The 17,409-nt window shown below is 43.2% G+C and overlaps 1 protein-coding gene across 3 annotated transcripts in view; it reads left to right on the forward strand.

Annotated features, from left to right (window-relative positions):
* RGS22 (regulator of G protein signaling 22) overlaps positions 1 to 17,409 on the forward strand; it is a 114,756-nt gene that overhangs the window by 31,998 nt on the left and 65,349 nt on the right. For all 3 annotated transcript variants that reach the window (XR_006278697.1, XR_006278698.1, XM_043507533.1), the window contains exons 6-9: positions 364 to 529; positions 1,231 to 1,399; positions 3,465 to 3,548; positions 6,204 to 6,903. Coding sequence is in view for 1 of the 3 variants with exons in the window: in XM_043507533.1 (XP_043363468.1) it covers positions 364 to 529; positions 1,231 to 1,399; positions 3,465 to 3,548; positions 6,204 to 6,903 (1,119 nt within the window). In the remaining 2 variants the exon portion in view is untranslated. The remainder of the gene's footprint in view (positions 1 to 363; positions 530 to 1,230; positions 1,400 to 3,464; positions 3,549 to 6,203; positions 6,904 to 17,409) is intronic.

Below are 17,409 nucleotides of genomic sequence, written 5' to 3' on the forward strand. Positions count from 1 at the left end.
CTGACCCAGAACACCAGATCTGAACACTTCATTTCCTCCCCACCCCCACATCTATGATGAAGTTTGGATTTTGAGCTGGATTCAGATATAAACTCCAGGCTCAAGCCTAATGTATACCACGCCTAGCTTTTGGAGGAATTCTTCTCTGGCTCTATGAACCGTAGAATGGCTGTCATTCTTCACATATGTAAATATGGTCCAGGGGGTAAAACAGAAGATAAGTAGAATAGGAAGTTCCCCTTTAGAATTTATTTTGAGAATGCTAACGTTTCTTACTGTCAGTTGTAAAGAGAAATCAAATTAATGTCTTGATGAAAGTTTAAACTGAACTACTCATTTGTCTCCTAATATATTTAACTGTAGGTTAGCTAAACTGCTTTCGCAGGTAGAATGGAGCAGAACTGGTATTAACTTCATTATAGATACAACATATTATCCCTGGATTATGAAAAGAGAGCTGATACCTCCTTTTCCTGAGGAGGGTGAAGAGGAATTAATTATGAGAAAGTTCTGTGTTTCACTTGGCCAGGTAAAATCAGCTCAACGTATAGGCAATGGCAGCAATTTTGTGCTGAATGGAGCACACTGGGCTAAGACCCTTTGTACTAATTTGGTTTGTCTGTCTCCCTCTTGCATCTTTTACCATAAACATTCAGTGTTATATGTTATTATGACATTTTACAAACTTTCACTCACTTTTCAGTTAAGTTCACAATCAGGGTAATTTGTAGGCCCATTTATCACAAGTCTTTCAGTTTCCTCTAAGTGCAGGGGGAGCTCTGCTGTTCCCACTCCAGATCCTGGCCTCTATGGAGAGTCTCTTCCTTCAGATTTCTGTCTGGCCCTGAATTCTGGGCTCCAACTTATTCTCCCTTGGGATAGAATATCCACAAGCAGCCCTCCTTCCATAAAGCTGTGTTTCACTCCTGGCTGGCTTCCCAGCTTCCAGATTCACACCACTGTGGCCCCTCTGGAGAGACCTCTCCCCATGTCTCCTCCTGGCCCTGGTTTCAAACTCCTCCCCTTAGTTCAGGGGCCGTGCTTTAATCCTGGCAGGTTTCCCTCAATATTTCTACATCCATTGTAAACCATCATGATAACAAAACCTATGTGGTGAGAGAGCACAGAATAACGACAGACAATACAATTTCTGTTCTGAGAAGCAACAAATAGATAAAACAGAATTATTGGATAAGCTATGTTGAACTTGTTTAATGTTGCTTTTCATAGGCTACAGTTACTCAGACAAAGGATTGGTTTACACTAGCCAAAAAAAGTCAGCAAACAACAACTACAGATACAATTACTCATCCTTTAGTTTCCACTCAAATTCAAGGCACACAGTATTGGTCTACAGGCCCTCAGAGAACTGTTGCATACAACCACAATGTCAGTCCAGGTAAGTAGTAATGGTGCAGCTATGCTACTTAGATAACAAATATGACAAGATTGAAATCAAAGCTATTCTAGAGTTAGAGTAATGCTGCTATATCAGCTTGTCGTTGTTCTGTGGCCTACAACACAATACCTAGAAATTTGGATGGGGAAGAGGATAGGTGTATTTCCTCTTCACTCCCACAGTATTAAATGCTGCTTACTATAAATGGCCCATAATCTCTCATCTGCTATGCAGAGCAGAGGGAAGCAAAATGGACCAGAAAAGTCCAAACACATGGGGAAGTGTTGGAACTATGTCTCTACCCAGTCCTGTGAGAACACAAAAACTGTTGCATTTGAGAATTGCCTCATCAGGGCCATGTGGATCCAAAGCGTGGATGGGGTGGTATGGTAATTCCTCAGGACATTATTGCTCTGGAAACCTACCTTTGTAAAATATGCTGACTCATTCATTAATCATTAATGTACGCAGGTTGCACTAATATGTAAGTCATGACTTAATCATTAGTTTATGCAGAGCTGCAAGCAGTCAGTTCAAGACTGTACAGTACTTGCAGAATCTGTATTGCATTGGGCTGGGACTGGGATAGTAATGGGAACCAGCGGGAGGTCCACTTTGCTGTTATGTTTTTCTGCTCAGAGTATAGGGGCTTCAAATGTTGGGTGAGCCAAAGTGTTTTAGCATAATCTAAATTTGCAAGAACTTTTAACCACAACACTTCAGTGAGTCCCTTAGCAATGCACCCCCGTATTCCACAACATTCACTTCCTCCTTAGTGTGGGTTGCTAGTAGCCATGTGAAGTCTTTCTCCTTGCCCCTCCCCTCAGTTGCCTAGTAATCAGTGATTTTTCACCCTATGGATTTATTAGCTCTCCTGCCTGAGAGCTTTGTCTTCTAGTGTGGAGCTCTGCATCTGGCTATTACTTTGTCATGCAAAATCTGCTGCTCCTTCAATCTAAAAGGCATTCTGCATGCGCAGTACTTCCCTTCCTTAACCTCCACAGACTGAGGGCAGAGTCAAAGAATTGGCACAGGTGAGGTTTGGTTGCAGCATAGTTATCTCATGGGAACATCCTTGGATATGCGGTGCAGGACATGGTCAGATAGCAATGTCAGCCAACCAGGATGAGGGCAGTCTAGCCTACTGGCCAGAGCCAGAGCTGTAGTCAATCATAGGGAGCCAAAGCCAAGGGTAAAACTGGAAGGCAAAAACTTGGTACCAGAGCCAGGGGTCAAGCTGGAGTCCATAGTCAGGAGCCAGAGCTGAGGGTCAAACTAGAGGGCAGAAACTGCAAGCAGGATGGCAGACAAGGACGGGTTCAAAGCAGGAGCAGGCACAGCAGTGAGTCTGAGCATTGAAAAGCAAGTGAGCTGCTGCTGGCTTAAGAGCCAATCTACTGGTATCTGCGAGCAACCAGTTTCTTGGCTAATCAGACAGCCTGCTGCAGACCAACTGTGCTGATGAGGCTAGAGACTAGCTCTCCTGGAGGCTGGGATTCCTGACACATACCTCTACTTGGAATTTATGCCACTGGGGGATCAGGGCCATGGGTTAGACTGATGTTTTTTGCCACTTGTGATATTTTTAATTTGTTAAGTGATAAAATAATATTTAAATTATTCCTTCATCAATGTAGATTAAGAATTAGAGTAAATTAGATTAGATTCAGTATTATGAAAATTAGTGGATTTTTAAAATTTAAAAATATTTTTAAAAAGTAGAATAGTGTGAATATGGAACATAGGAATTTCTATATCAGTTCTGACCAGTGATCCATTCCATTCAGTATTCTGCCCGTGACATTGCCCACCACTACATAATTCACAGGAAGTTACAAGAAATACTATAATGGAAAATTATGGAATAACTTGCCCATCCTAACCTCTGATTAGTAATGGATGTCTTATGCACTGAAACATGGACATTTATATCTCTTGTTGTGCAGAATGGTTACAGGAATATGGATGGGATTCGGTTAACCTCAAATTTAAAAAAACAAATTGAAACCAAGATGCTGTATAGCAATGGTAGAATTATGACTGTTTCTTCTTCCTTTTCATTTAGATTCCATTCCTTTTCAAGGCACATGTAGTTTTTCTGCTCAGTCTTACACAGCAGATTTATACAGCAATAGCAGCAGTAATCTAGGTAAGCAATATTTATAGATAAATGGTCACTTGTGCCAACTACCATGTGGACTGGAAAAATCTTATTGCCCAGAAGTCTGGGATATGCAGAAGGAATCTGGGCAAGTAAAAGTGTCAGGTTTCCTGCTCAGCAGATAAGAACAACAGGGGAGGCTGGAGGCAAGTTTAATAACATGAGACACATCTGCACTGAGCTGCCAATCAAAGGGAGGATGGCTAAAGGGGATGAGTGGGAGTGGAGCAAAAAGAAATGAGCTGCCTCAATGGTACGGGGAGGGGGGGGAGCTGATTATTTATCTAAACACATTATTCATGAAACATTTGTAAACGGAACTGATTCCTTTTTGGGTTAAAGATTTCATCTGTAGGAACTCAAATGTGAAATTGCAGAACTACTAACTGTGGTTTGTAACCTATCATTTAAATAAGCTTCTGTTCCAGATGAATGGAGGATAGTTAATATGACACCACTTTTTAAAAAGGGATCCAGAGGCAATTACAGGCAGATAAGCCTGACTTCAGTACCGGGCAAACTTGTTGAAACTATAGTAAAGAACAGAATTGTCACAATATAGATTAATATAATTTGTTGGGGAAGAGTCAATATGGATTTTGTAAAGGAAAATCATGCCTCACCAATCTACTTAATTCTTTGAGGGGGGTCAATAAGCATGTGGACAAGGGGGATCCAGTGGATATAGAGAACTTAGATTTTTCAGAAAGCCTTTGACAAGGTCCCTTACGAAAGGCTCTTAGGCAAAGTGAGCTGTCATGGGATAAGAGGGAAGGTCCTCTCATGGATCAGTAACTGGTTAAAAGATAGGAAACAAAGAGCAGAAATAAATGGTCAGTTTTCAGAATGGAGAGAGGTAAATAGTGGTGTCCCCAGGGGTCTGTACTGGGACCAGTCCTATTCGACATATTCATAAATGATCTGGAAAAAGGGGTAAACAGTGAGGTAGCAAAATTTGCAGATGATACAAAACTACTTAAGATAATGAAGTTCAAAGCAGACTGTGAAGAGCTACAAAGAGATCTCACAAAACTGAGTGACTGGGCAACAAAATGGCAGATGAAATTCAATGTTGATTAATGCAAACTAATGCACATTGGAAAACATAATCCCAACTGTACATATATTAGCTGTTCCCACTCAAGAAAGAGATCTTGGAGTTATTGTGGACAGTTCTCTGAAAACATCTACTCAATGTGCAGCAGCAGTCAAAAAAGTGAACAGAATGTTGGGAATCATTAAGAAGGGAAAAATAATAAGACCAAAAATATCATATTGCTGCTATATAAATCCATGATTCATCCACATTTTGAATACTGCAGATGGAGTCATCCCATCTCAAAAAAGATATATTGGAATTTGAAAAGGCTCAGAAAAGGGCAACAAAAATTATTAAGGGTATGGATCAGCTTCTGTATGAGGAAAGATTAATAAGACTGGAACTTTTCACTTGGAAAAGAGATGACTAGGAGGAGATATGATAGAGGTCTATAAAATCATGACAGGGGTGGAGAAAGTAAACAAGGAAATGTTATTTACTCCTTCTCATAACATAAGAACTGGGGTCACCAAATGAAATTAATAGGCAGCAGATTTAAAAACAAACAAAAGGAAGTATTTCTTCTCAGAAAGCACAGTCAACCTGTGGAACTCTTTGCCAGAGGATGTTGTGAAGGCCAAGACTATAACAAGGTTCAAAAAAGAATTAGATAAATTCATGGAGGATAGGTTCATCGATGGCTATTAGCCAGGATGGGCAGGGATGGTGTCCCTAGCCTCTGTTTGCCAGAAGCTGGGAATGGGCGACAGGGGACAGATCGCTTGATGATCACCCATTCTGTTCCTTCCCTCTGGGGCATGTGACATTGGTCACTGTTGGAAGACAGGATACTGGGCTGGATGGACTTTTGGTCTGACCCAGTATGGCCAATCTTATGATCACAGGGTCCTAGGATTCAAGGCCCCAGACATGTTCATTTGTATATTTACTCTTTCCATGTATAAAAAGATGTTATTCCATTGACAGGTGCCTGTCCAATGCTCTGAGCACCCTGACAACAATTAAAATCAATAAGCTCATGCCATTTTCCAATATGACAAGTAATATACTTTCCATTCCGTCATAGGTAGATAAACAGCTACCATTTTTTATTCCCTGTTGCTCCTAAATAAAAAACGCCTCCCACCTCAAACCACCACCTGGCCACATGCATGGGAAAAAAGATGGGCCTAGCAGCATGACCAGACATTTAATACGTGCTCTGGGGGTAGAGGTGACTATGGGTTGGGATGCCAGTTGCTGGGGTGCTGCCTGCTGGCAAGGTTGATTGCCTTGGGATGTGCTGGGGTCGGATGGTTGAGAATGCAGGGATCTGTGGAATAAGGTGGGGAGTGAGTTTCATAGACTCAAGGGGCTCTCACAGAGAACATTATGGCAGAAGACCCCTCCTGTTTACAGCAAGGTAGCTGCAGCTCAAGCTCATCTGCTGATCCCAACTGTGGCAGTATGTCACTTTCCATTGCTGTCAACAATAAAATGCAAATATGTTCCAATTTTTGTAACTTGAAAACTTGTTTCTGTCGGCCAGGAGAACAGTTCTGAATCTGAGAGAGTTTTCAATGATCTCTTTTGATTTAATGCAGGAGTGAATTCCCTGGCTATGGAATACAGTCAAAGGAGTCTCCCCCTCCTACAGAGGACAGGAACTTCAAAAATTAGCAATGTTAGTGGGAGATCCAAAAGTACAGAGCTTTACACTTCTGTATCCATTGCTGACACTCCTTCCCATACTATGTTGAGAGTATACCTAGACCAGAAATGGGAGAATGGTGCTGAGGAGAAAGAAAACCTGGAATTCGATGGTAGACTGGAAATGCCAGCTTTTCAAACATTAGAAGAGTTTACATCAGCTTATATTCAGTATATAGTGAGTGAATCAATCTCAAAACTGACGGGACAACCGGCTGCTAAGAGCAAGACTGATATGAACTTCAGTAAACTGTCCAATGTATTTATACATGAGTTATCAAATAATCAACTTTCTGCTACTGCTGCAGAGCCACTTACTTCCCAAAGTGTCTCTCCATCCAACAAGTTAGACTCCAAAGGTCATTGCATAAAACAGGAGACTGAAGAAGTGAGTTCAAGTTCAAGGTCTGAAAGTGATGTCACGGACAGTCGGGCTGCCTGGTGTACCAGTCACAGAGCTTATGATATTGGCAACAGAAATGAGTTTGAAAGATTCAAGAAGTTCATAAAAGGAACTTTGGGTGAAAGGTACTGGTGGCTCTGGATGGACATTGAAAGATTAAAGGTCCTTAAGGACACTAGAAGGCAGCAAAGGTATTTCCCATTGTTTTTAATGCTTATAAAGAAGGCTAGATAAATGTTGTTTATGAGCATTTAGAATTACCCATGCATAATGGATATGGGTGAATAATGCAAACACAATGGTTCTAATTCTGATTATTTCACTGATACAAGGGTAATTCATGAATAACCACTGAAGTTGGCTGAGTTATATGTTTGCAAAACTAGTGTGAGGTCAGAATCAGGGTGAAAATTAAGGCTTTATACAAAAGGGTTTTTTAATAAAACTGAATACGAATAAATGTCTTAATGAAAACAGAATGAAAGATGCTCTATAAATGTAAAATTTTAAAGTCACAAGCAGGGCATACAGTATGACATATGTCATACAGTATGTCATACAGTATGACACTTCCCTAACAATAAGTTTCAGAGTAGCAGCCATGTTAGTCTTTTTCCCCAAAAAGAAAAGGAGGACTTGTGGCACCTTAGAGACTAACAAATTTATTTGAGCATAAGCTTTCATCCGATGACGTGGGCTGTAGCTCATGAAAGCTTATGCTCAAATAAATTTGTTAGTCTCTAAGGTGCCACAAGTCCTCCTTTTCTTTTTCCCTAACAATATGCTTTATTAGATTTAGGTCACCTGTCCTAAGCCAGTAGGGACATTTATTCTGTACAAAACTTGGCTTTATTTGGTAATAGAAATGTTTTGGATTCTGCTATTTAGAAATGTTTGAAAATGTATTTCCAAAATGACAGCTGTTTGCTCAATGGGATGTATCATGACTATTATAATTGAATGTTAATATCCATGGTTATAGCTTATTTAGAAAAGACTGAGTGGGCAAAAGGGAAAGAGGAGTGGCACTTTATGTAAAAAATGGTCGTGCATATTTCCAAGTCACTGATAACTTGAAAGAACATTGGGTACAGTCATTTTACTGCCAATATCACCTACCTGACTGGTATCAGCACTATCCTTCCTCTTAATGCCCATTCTCCTACCCACTGTTGTTCCTTTCTCCATTGCTATATCCTTTCTTACTTGATTTTCCTCCCTCTCAATCTTAAAATCAGTCATGGAAATTACATGAGCATCTCCCAATCGTCTCCCCTGAGTTTCTAGTTTAAAATTCTTGTAATGAGTTGTGCCAACTTCCATCCGTGAAGTCTGTTTCCCTCCCTACTCAGGATGAGTCCATCCCATGATAACTGTCCTCTGTCCATGAATGCCTCCCAGTGGTCAAACATCCCAAAGCCCTCCTTCTAGCATCACTGTCTGAGCCATCTATTGATCATCATAATCTAGTCTCACCTTCATTCTCCTCCTCTAGGGACAGGCAAAATCCCACTGAAAATCATCTGAGCCTCCATTTCCGTAAGTGTCTTCCCCAGCCTGGCATAGTCTCCATGGATATGTTCCAGCAAGAATCTAGCTGTGTCATTTGTTCCCACATGAAGGATAATCAGCAGATTCTTTCCTGCTCACATTAGGATCCTCTCCAGCCTCAGGTCCACATCCCATATCTTAGCTCCCGGCAGACAGCACACCCTTCTGTTCTCCGAATCAGCTCTGGTGACAGACCTGTCTGTTCTTCTTAGTAGGAGTCACCAAACATGTAAACCTGCCTTTTCCTGGTGATGGTGTGATTCTCAGCCGTCTGCCTGTTCTTTCTGTCTGCAAGTCTTTTTGTCTTTTATTCTCCCTTGCAATCTTCTGCAAGTCATTCTGTATCCTCCTGAGGCTCTGAACTCTGGGTATCTCCATTGACTCTTCCCCTCTTCTTATAGGACTATCCACACTTCTATTCTTCCTTTCCCTCCCACCTTCAGTTACTGCCTGCCATGCCCTTCTTCATTTTCCAACTCAGCAAACCTGTTCATGAACTCTATTTCTCCTTCACTAGCCAGTCTTTTCCTCTGCATGGTTCTCGTTGTCACATGCTTCCACTGACCACTTTCCTCACCCAGCAGTCTCCCCTCAGAATTCTTCAGCCCAGCTTGCATTTGCAAGCTGATTTTTCCTTTCAGCCTCCTCTTGCCTTTGCTCCATCATCTGCTCAAACCTTCTTTGAAACTCAACCATAGTTTCTACCTGTATCAACAAGCCTCAGCTCTTCTCTTCCATCAGCTCTATCAGGCAGCACTTCATACAAATGAAGTTCTTTTCAGGTACCTGCTCTAGCATCATGTACATCCTGCAGCTTCCACATCTGGTCATCTTCATTGTCTTTTCCATGCCTTTTGTCATTACCACTGCTGCCTTTGTATCTTTCCCACCTAAATTCCTGTCCAGGAAAAAAACAAAACAAAAAAACTAACAACACCAAAACAAAACCAGAATACTGCATCCTCACCCCCAAACTCCCCTGTTTACAGCTCTGTTTGCTGCACTTGTGCCACAGCTCCTGTGCCACTGGCTGACTGCTTGGTTGCTTTTATAGGCCTATTTAAGACAGAGGAGGAAACAGGAAGTTGTCTGTGGGCTGGTATTTAGCTGCTCCAGCCCTCTGATAATGACATCCTGAAATTCTGACTTAGCCTGATTCTTAGTAACTGCCTCCTTGTTCCTGCCTTCCTGTTTCATTGTCTGATCCTGATCCCTGGTATCCTGACTAGGCTTGACTCTCAGTATGGCTTCCTGTTTCCTGCCTTCTGGTTCTGTCACCCTAACCTGACCTCCTGGTATCTTGATTCAACCTGACTCTTGGTAATTGACTCTTGATCCCTGCCTTCTGATTTCTCTCGCAATTCTGATCTCCTGGCATTCCAACCTGGCCTGATTCGTGGTAACTGGCTCCTGGCCCTGGCCCCTTGGCTTGCACTCAACTCTAACCAGTAGGCCAGAGTGCCCATGCTACACTGACTGCTTGTACAGACCACTGTAACCTGCAAGAGTGGACTCAGTGTGAGAGGAATGGATCCAGCAGCCCAGTCACTGCCTCTGGAAGCACTGGACTCAACTGAGTGAGCCATGCACCTTCAGGTGACTAATCAAGCCCTGCAGGATCAGGTCGCAAAGCTGACACGGTGAACCAGCTACTCCGGTACAAGTAGACCAGTTGTGTTCAGAAAATGCCACACTTGTGCACTCCTTGGAGAGCCCTGCCCTGAACAGGGTCCTAAGGTTCCCCTTCCAGAATGTTTGATGGATCCCGCCAGAAGTTCTGGAGCTTCATTAACCAATGTTGCCACCTGTTCTTGACATGTCCCCAGACCTACAACTCTCATTTGTCCAATGTGAGCCTGTCTATCAGCCAGGTAATGAGAGAAGCTCTAGACTGGGCCTTCCGGCTGCTGGAGAATGATAGCCTGGTACTTTTGAAATAAAATGCTTTCCTCCAGTCCATGTCGATAATATTGGATGATCTGCACCGAGCTTGAACAGCCAAGACTGCTCTGAGGAAACCCTGGCAGGGGAAGGATACAGTGGCTACCTACACAGTGCACTTCCACAGCAGATACTGAATAGAATAAGGCAGTGCAACTGTATCAGTTTTGGTGGGGTCTGTGGGAAGAAATAAACGATGAGATTGCCCGTGTAGAGATGCCCATGAGTTTAAATGCCTTCATGGATCTCACCATTCATATAGATAACCAGCTGTGTGAAAGAAGGGAAGAAAAAAGGGGCTCCCTGCAACATCCCTCTCTGTGTGTTGTTCCCTTGATACCTGCACTTTCTACCAAACAGATGTAGGTGGATATTGCCTATCGGCGGCTCACCCGCAGGACAGATTCTTTGTTGGCACCACATATGCTTCTATTGTGGAGAATTAGGCCACTCTATTTTTAACTGTCTCACACAGTTAAGCTGTCTTACACAGCCCTGAAGGATCTAAGGGGGTGGGCGTCAGCACTAAAGGAAAGAAGTTCCCCCAAACCTCAGTCCTGACTGGGGCACATCGTGCACCTTGTCAGGATGTCCCTCACTTTCAAGCACCTGTTCAGCTGCACATTCCCAAGGTGGAACAATGGATTCCAGTCCAATGAGCTCTTGTCAATTCAGGGGCTGCTGACAACTTCATAGATGCCACAGCTGCTCGGTTTCTGTAAATCGCTTTGCAATACAAGTTAGTTGCAGACCTCATAGAAACTACTGATGGGTTGCCTCTTTCTTCAGTTCCTGTGACTGAGGAAACAGCCCTTCTGAAAACACGCATTAAGGGGTACCATAACATGATGCCATTAATTCTCCACACTTCTCCCTGATCCTTGGAATTCCCTGGCTGATTCATCATAATCCCCTAATTCATTGGCAAAAACAAAAAATCAGCTTCCCTTCTGCATTCTGTTGACAGCACTGTCAACAGCAGGTAAATTCAGTCCCCGCACTTGGACCTGCCAGGTGATTGGAGGCAAAGGTGATGGCCCAGGCAGGGGTGCCCCCTTGAGCTACATCAGAACTTCCCCTAAAATACTAGAATTATGAAAAATGTGTTTGAAAAGAAGAATGTGAAAAAACTTCCCCCACATCAGGCCTACGACTGCCCCATACAATTACAGCGGGGGGCAAAATTGCCGTTCAGGCGGATTTACACCATGCCCAAACCTGAACTGGCCACACTCCGGGAATACCTGCAGGAGAGTCTGGCCCAAGAGCTTATTGACAAATCAACATCACCAGCTGGTGCCCCAGTCCTCTGAGACAGAAAAAAAGACTGGGGCTTGGAGGAGCAGGGAGGGCCCGAGTCCCCCTACCCAGGGCGCCACACATCCCTGAGTGGCGACCCACTTCCCCAGCGGGCCAGTAGGCCTCACAACCCCACGGAGAGGTGTGGCTTTATTCACTCTGACCATTAGGACACACTGCCCTGGCTAGAAGAGTTGCTTTATGGACTCCAGCCATTACGCCATGCTGCCCTGAACAGAAGGGCTGCATTATTGGTGCCGGCCATTAGGTCATGCTGCTCTTAACAGAAGGGCCGCGTTATTGACTCTTGCCATTAGGTTGCGTTGCCCTGAGTAGAAGGGCTGTTTTATTGACGCTGGCCATTAGTCCACGCTGCCCTGAGCAGAAGGGTCACTTTACTGACTCAAGCCATTGGGTCACGCAGCCTTGTGTGGAAGGGCAACTTTATTGACTCTGGCCATTAGGCTGTATTACCCTGTTTTCTAATAAGGGTCATTAGCAATGGGCCTAACCAGCTGCGGTACAGCCCCTTTCCTTGCTGGTGACCACACGTGACCAGGCACTCCATAACAGGGTGCACTTACCCCGCAATACATGGATTCATCTCTGTGGCCTACTGGATCATATCACCTCTGACCGAGGATCACAATTTACAGCCTAATTCTGGTGTGAGGCCCTATGTCTTCTGGGGGTCCACACACACTTTTCTTCCCCCACCACCCTCAGTCCACTGACCAGACAGAAAGTTAGTCAGATTTTAGAGCAATAGCTATGATGTTATATTAACTGCCATCAAGATTACTGGTCCTCACTATTACCTTATTGGAGTTTACATACAATAACCCAGATCACTTCCACAGTAAAAAGTCCCTTTTTTGCCTTCTATGAGTACCACCTCTGATTCCACCTACAGTTACGTATGACTTCTCCTAATCTAATCACCTTGGATTTGGTGCAGAAGATTAATCATATCCAGGAAGAAGTAAGGGATCACCTGGAAAAGTGAAAGCTGACTAGAAGCGACATGCAGACAAACATCATCAACCAGGCCCCAGTGGGACAAATAGTGTGGATCTCAAGAAAGCACCTCTGCACAAACAGACTCTTATGTAAGTTGGACTTTCAGGTCCTTGGCCTTGACTGAATCCATCGCCAACTTAACCTGGTCACCATTGAACTACAGCTACCACAGTCTCTCAGATCCACCTCCTATTTCACATATCCCTCCGGAAACCCTGTACCAAGAATTCATTTCCACACAGGACACAATAGCATCCCCCACCAGTGAGCATATAAGGCCATAAGGACTGTGTCGTGCACAAGATCTTGGATTCTAAATGCTGGCAGGGTAAACTTGTATATCTGATCAATTGGGAAGGCTATGGCCCTGAGGAGCAAATGTAAGAGCCAGCAGAAAACATGCACACATCTGTCCTAATAAAAGCATATCCTGAGAAGCACCCAACCCAGAGGGTGCCCCTTAGGCGGAGGGTGATGTCAAGCCCCACAGGTCTTGAACCCAGGTCTATGGGGAGCCTGGGAATCCTTGCACTCCAATCCTCTACTTGTCAGCATACAGACAGCAGCTGGGACTGGGATCAATGAAGCCCAACTGGGGCACAAGCCCCATCTCTACACTCTGATTGAGAGAGATCCAAGGCTTCTGGTTGGGCTACAGCCTCTATTTAAGCCAGAGGAGGAAACAAGAAGCTGTCTGTAGAGCTGGACTTCATCCTGCTGTGGACTGCTGGTCTAGTGTTTTAGCTGTTTCTACCTTCTGATCCTGATCTCCTATTATCCTGATTTAGCCTGACTCCTGGTAACTGGTTCTGCCCTCTGGTTCCATTGACTGAACCAGATCTCCTGGTGGCCTGACTCTTAGTAACTAATTCTTGATCTCTGCCCTCTAGTTTGTCTCTTGATTCAGATCTCCTGACGTTCCAAACAGATCTGATTTCTGGTAACTGGACCCTCGGCCTGCATCTTATGTGAACCCCTACACCAAGCCACCCATACAGTGATCCCGACACCGTACAGTTAAAAACTGATCTGGTTTAAAGGGGACATGAAGGAAACTTTAAAAAATAATATATAATAAAGGGGACGTTGATAGTAATGAATATAAATCAGAATATAGGAATTGTGGAAAACTGATAAGCAAAAAGAAAAGGAGTACTTGTGGCACCTTAGAGACTAACAAATTTATTTGAGCATAAGCTTTCGTGAGCTACAGCTCACTTCATCGGATGCTTAAATAAATTTGTTAGTCTCTAAGATGCCACAAGTACTCCTTTTCTTTTTGCGACTACAGACTAACACGGCTGCTACTCTGAAACCTGTCATTATGATAAGCAAAGTGACAATAAGAGAAATCTATGGCCTGCAGAGTTAAGGTCAATAAGAATGAGGTTTTAAAATTTTGTAGGAACAAAAAGAATCCTGATAATGATCTTGATCCATTACTAGATGGAAATGGTGGAATTATCAATAATAATAATATGGAAAAGGCAGAAGTGTGAAATAAATATTTCTGTTCTGTATTTGGGGAAAAATAGATGTTGTAGTCTCATCATATAATGATGTTAACATTCTTTCCATTGTACTAGTATCTCAAGAGGATGTTAAACAGACGTTTTTAAAGTTAGAGATTTTTAAATCAGCAGGTCTAGACAACTTGCGTCCAAGGGTTTTAAAAGAGCTGGCTAAGATGCTCACTGGACTAAAGTCATTAGTGTTGACATTCAATATGTCTTGGAACATTGCGGGAGTTTCAGAAGACTGAAAGAAAACTAGTATTGTGCCAATATTTACGAAGAGTAAATGGGATGACCTGGCTAATTATAGGGCTATCAGTCTGACATCAATCCCAGGCAAGATAATGGCATGGCTGCTTTGGGACTCAATTAATAAAGAATTAAAGGAGGGTAATTAATTAATGCCAATCAACATAGGTTTATGGAAAATAGATTCAGGCAAACTAACTTGATTTTTTTGATGAGATTATGAATTTGGTTGATAAAGGTAATAATGTTGATGTAATATAGACTTTTGTGTGGCATTGGACTTGGTACCACATGATATTTTGATTTAAAAAAAAAGAAAGATATAAAATTAATATGACACACATTAAATGGATTAAAAGCTGGCCAACTGATAAGTCTCAAAATTTAACTGTTAATGGAAAATCATCATACAAGCAGGTGTGTTTCTAGTGGCATCTGTGACAAAGATCCTCCTCTGCCTCGGTGGGTCCTGCGCTTATTTGCTTGCCTCAGAGATTCATGGCAGCCCTCAGTTTGACCACTCTTGCTAGTGGCTCTAACCTGCCGTCCACTCAGCTAACCACACCACTGGTCAGCATGGGAGGAATGGAGAACAATCCCCACAGTCTCTGTGTCCCACTGTGGGTCGGGGACAGGGCAGATCCCTTTCCAGTTTAGACCTTCCCTTCTGGTGTTTCTCACAGACCAGGTTCAACTCCTCCTGTGTCTGATCAGGAGTTGGGGGAATGGGGGGAAAACCCGGTCCCACCCTCTACACCGGGTTGCAGCCCAAGGCCCTGTGGATAGCAGCTGTCCACAATGTTCCCTGTATCAGCTACGTGACAGCTACAACTCCCTGGGCTACTTCTCCATTGCGTTCCCCCCAGCATCTTCTTTATCCTCACTGCAGGATCTTCCTCCTGAAGACTGATCACACTTGAACTCTTCACTCCTCCAACAGCACACCTTCTCACTTCCTGTTCCTTGCACACCCCCCTACTAATTGATGGGAGGTCCTTTTTAAACCAGGTGTCCTGATTAGCCTGCCTGCCATAATTGAATCTAGAAAGTTCTTAATTGGCTCCAGTGTCTTGATTAGCTTGCCTGTCTTAATAGTTTCTGGCAGGTTCCTGATTGCTCTAGGGCAACCCCTGCTCTGGTCACTCTGGGAACAGAAAACTGTTCATCCAGTGGCCAATATATTTGCCTTCTACCAGACTCCTGTATCCCACTGGTCTGGATCTATCACACATCCTATAGGGATTGATTCTTGGTCCCATGCTATTTAACATTTTTATCAATGGCCTAGAAGAAAACATAAGATCATCACTGATAAAGTTTGCAGATGACCCAAAAATTGGGGGAGTGGTAAATAATGAAGGGGACAGTTCACTGATACAGAGCAATCTGGATCGCTTGGTAAGCAGACTGCAAGTATACAAAGATTTGGGGGTCGTGATGGATAATCAGCTGAACATGAGCTCCCTGTATGATGCTGTGGCCAATATGGCTAATGCACTTCTTGGTGGTGTAAACAGGGGAATCTTGAGTAAGTGTTTGTGACATTACCTAGGGTACAATCTGGGCTGTTGAACAGCTGTATCCCATTAATTCTCTAGCCTGGGATCCCTTTTACACTGCTTTCATGTCTGAACATCCACTCCTGGGCTATTCACACAGCTTTCAGCATGCAAATTCACTCCCAGCTAAATACATGAGCATTCAGACCTGTCACTCATGAATTACATACAGGGCAATTACATACAGGGCAAATTCCTAGTCCCAACCATGTGTCCCCCCCGCCAAAATGTGTGTCTTATACCGCTCAGCATAGGTGCCAATTCTGTGGGTATTCCAGGACTCAAGAACCCATAGAAAAAAATAGGGGGTGCTCAGCACCTGCAGGGCTGGATGAATCTTTTGTGGGCCCTGCCCCCACTTAGCCTCTTCCCCCATGAGGTCCCGCCCACCACTCACATGAGGGGAAGGAGGTGGAGAGGAGCGAGCACTTACCAGCAAAAACAAAAGTCAGCGCCTGTGCTGCTCAGTACCTTCTGAACAGTACAGGATCCTAGAAAGTCTGCCATTTCATCAAAGGCAAATGATAATGCATCATCCTTGATATCGCAAATGGAGTTTCCCACAGACTTTAATCCAAAAACACTGCTTAAGATAAAACAATAAGATAGATTTATTAACTACAGGAAGATGGATTTTAAGGGATTACAAGTGGTGATGCATTAAATCAGGATTGGTTATAAAAAGAAAACAAAAGAATAAAACGCAAGCTAATTTAACCTAATTTAACAAGCTAAGTGAATTTAAAAACAAAGGGGTTTGTCTCACCATAAACAATAGTCTGTATTGGCTGAAAAGCCTTCCAGCCAAGGCCCCTCTCCCAGTTTAAAGATGTTTCCTTTTTCTCTTTCAAGCATTGTAGCTGTTGGGAATAGAGATGGGAAGAGAGAGAGGTGACATGGAGGCCACTGTCTCTCATTCTTATACCACTCTCCCCTCTTTGAGAATTGCCCCCAGCTGGGGTGCATGTGACAAACAGTCTCTTGTGGACTTGAGGTTTGAACCGTCCCTGTGATGAAATATAAATTTCTTATTCATATCTTCCCCCTGCCGGAGAATGGCTGTGTAAGCAGGTGATAGCTCTTTAGCACCTGGCTGGGGTGTTGGTCTGTCCTTTGTTCCTGTGGTACTGGTTTGGGCCTACTTTTTCTAAACTTGGAATATGTTACAGCAATGTTATATAGTCGAAACTTATGTATATCGACATTGAATGTAAAGTTATATTTTACCAGGTCAATTATATTCAGCAGGTTATGAGTTTTCAAATGATACCCCCACAAGGCATACTTGTACAAAATTTATCACAGTCTCGTAAAAGTGGTGACTATAATAGTATAGACTGTCACAAACAAAGAGGTTATTTTACCTCTGTATTTGGCCCTGGTGTAACCACCCCTGGAATAGTGTCCAGTTCTGGTGTCAATAATTCAAGAAGGATGTTGATAAATTGGAAAGGATTCAGAGGAGAGCCAGGAGAATGATTAAAGGATTAGAAAACATGCCTTTTATTCGCAAAAAGAAAAGGAGTACTTGTGGCACCTTAGAGACTAACAAATTTATTTGAGC

Source organism: Dermochelys coriacea, chromosome 2, assembly GCF_009764565.3.
Source record: "Dermochelys coriacea isolate rDerCor1 chromosome 2, rDerCor1.pri.v4, whole genome shotgun sequence".
Classification (NCBI taxonomy): Eukaryota; Metazoa; Chordata; order Testudines; family Dermochelyidae; genus Dermochelys; species Dermochelys coriacea.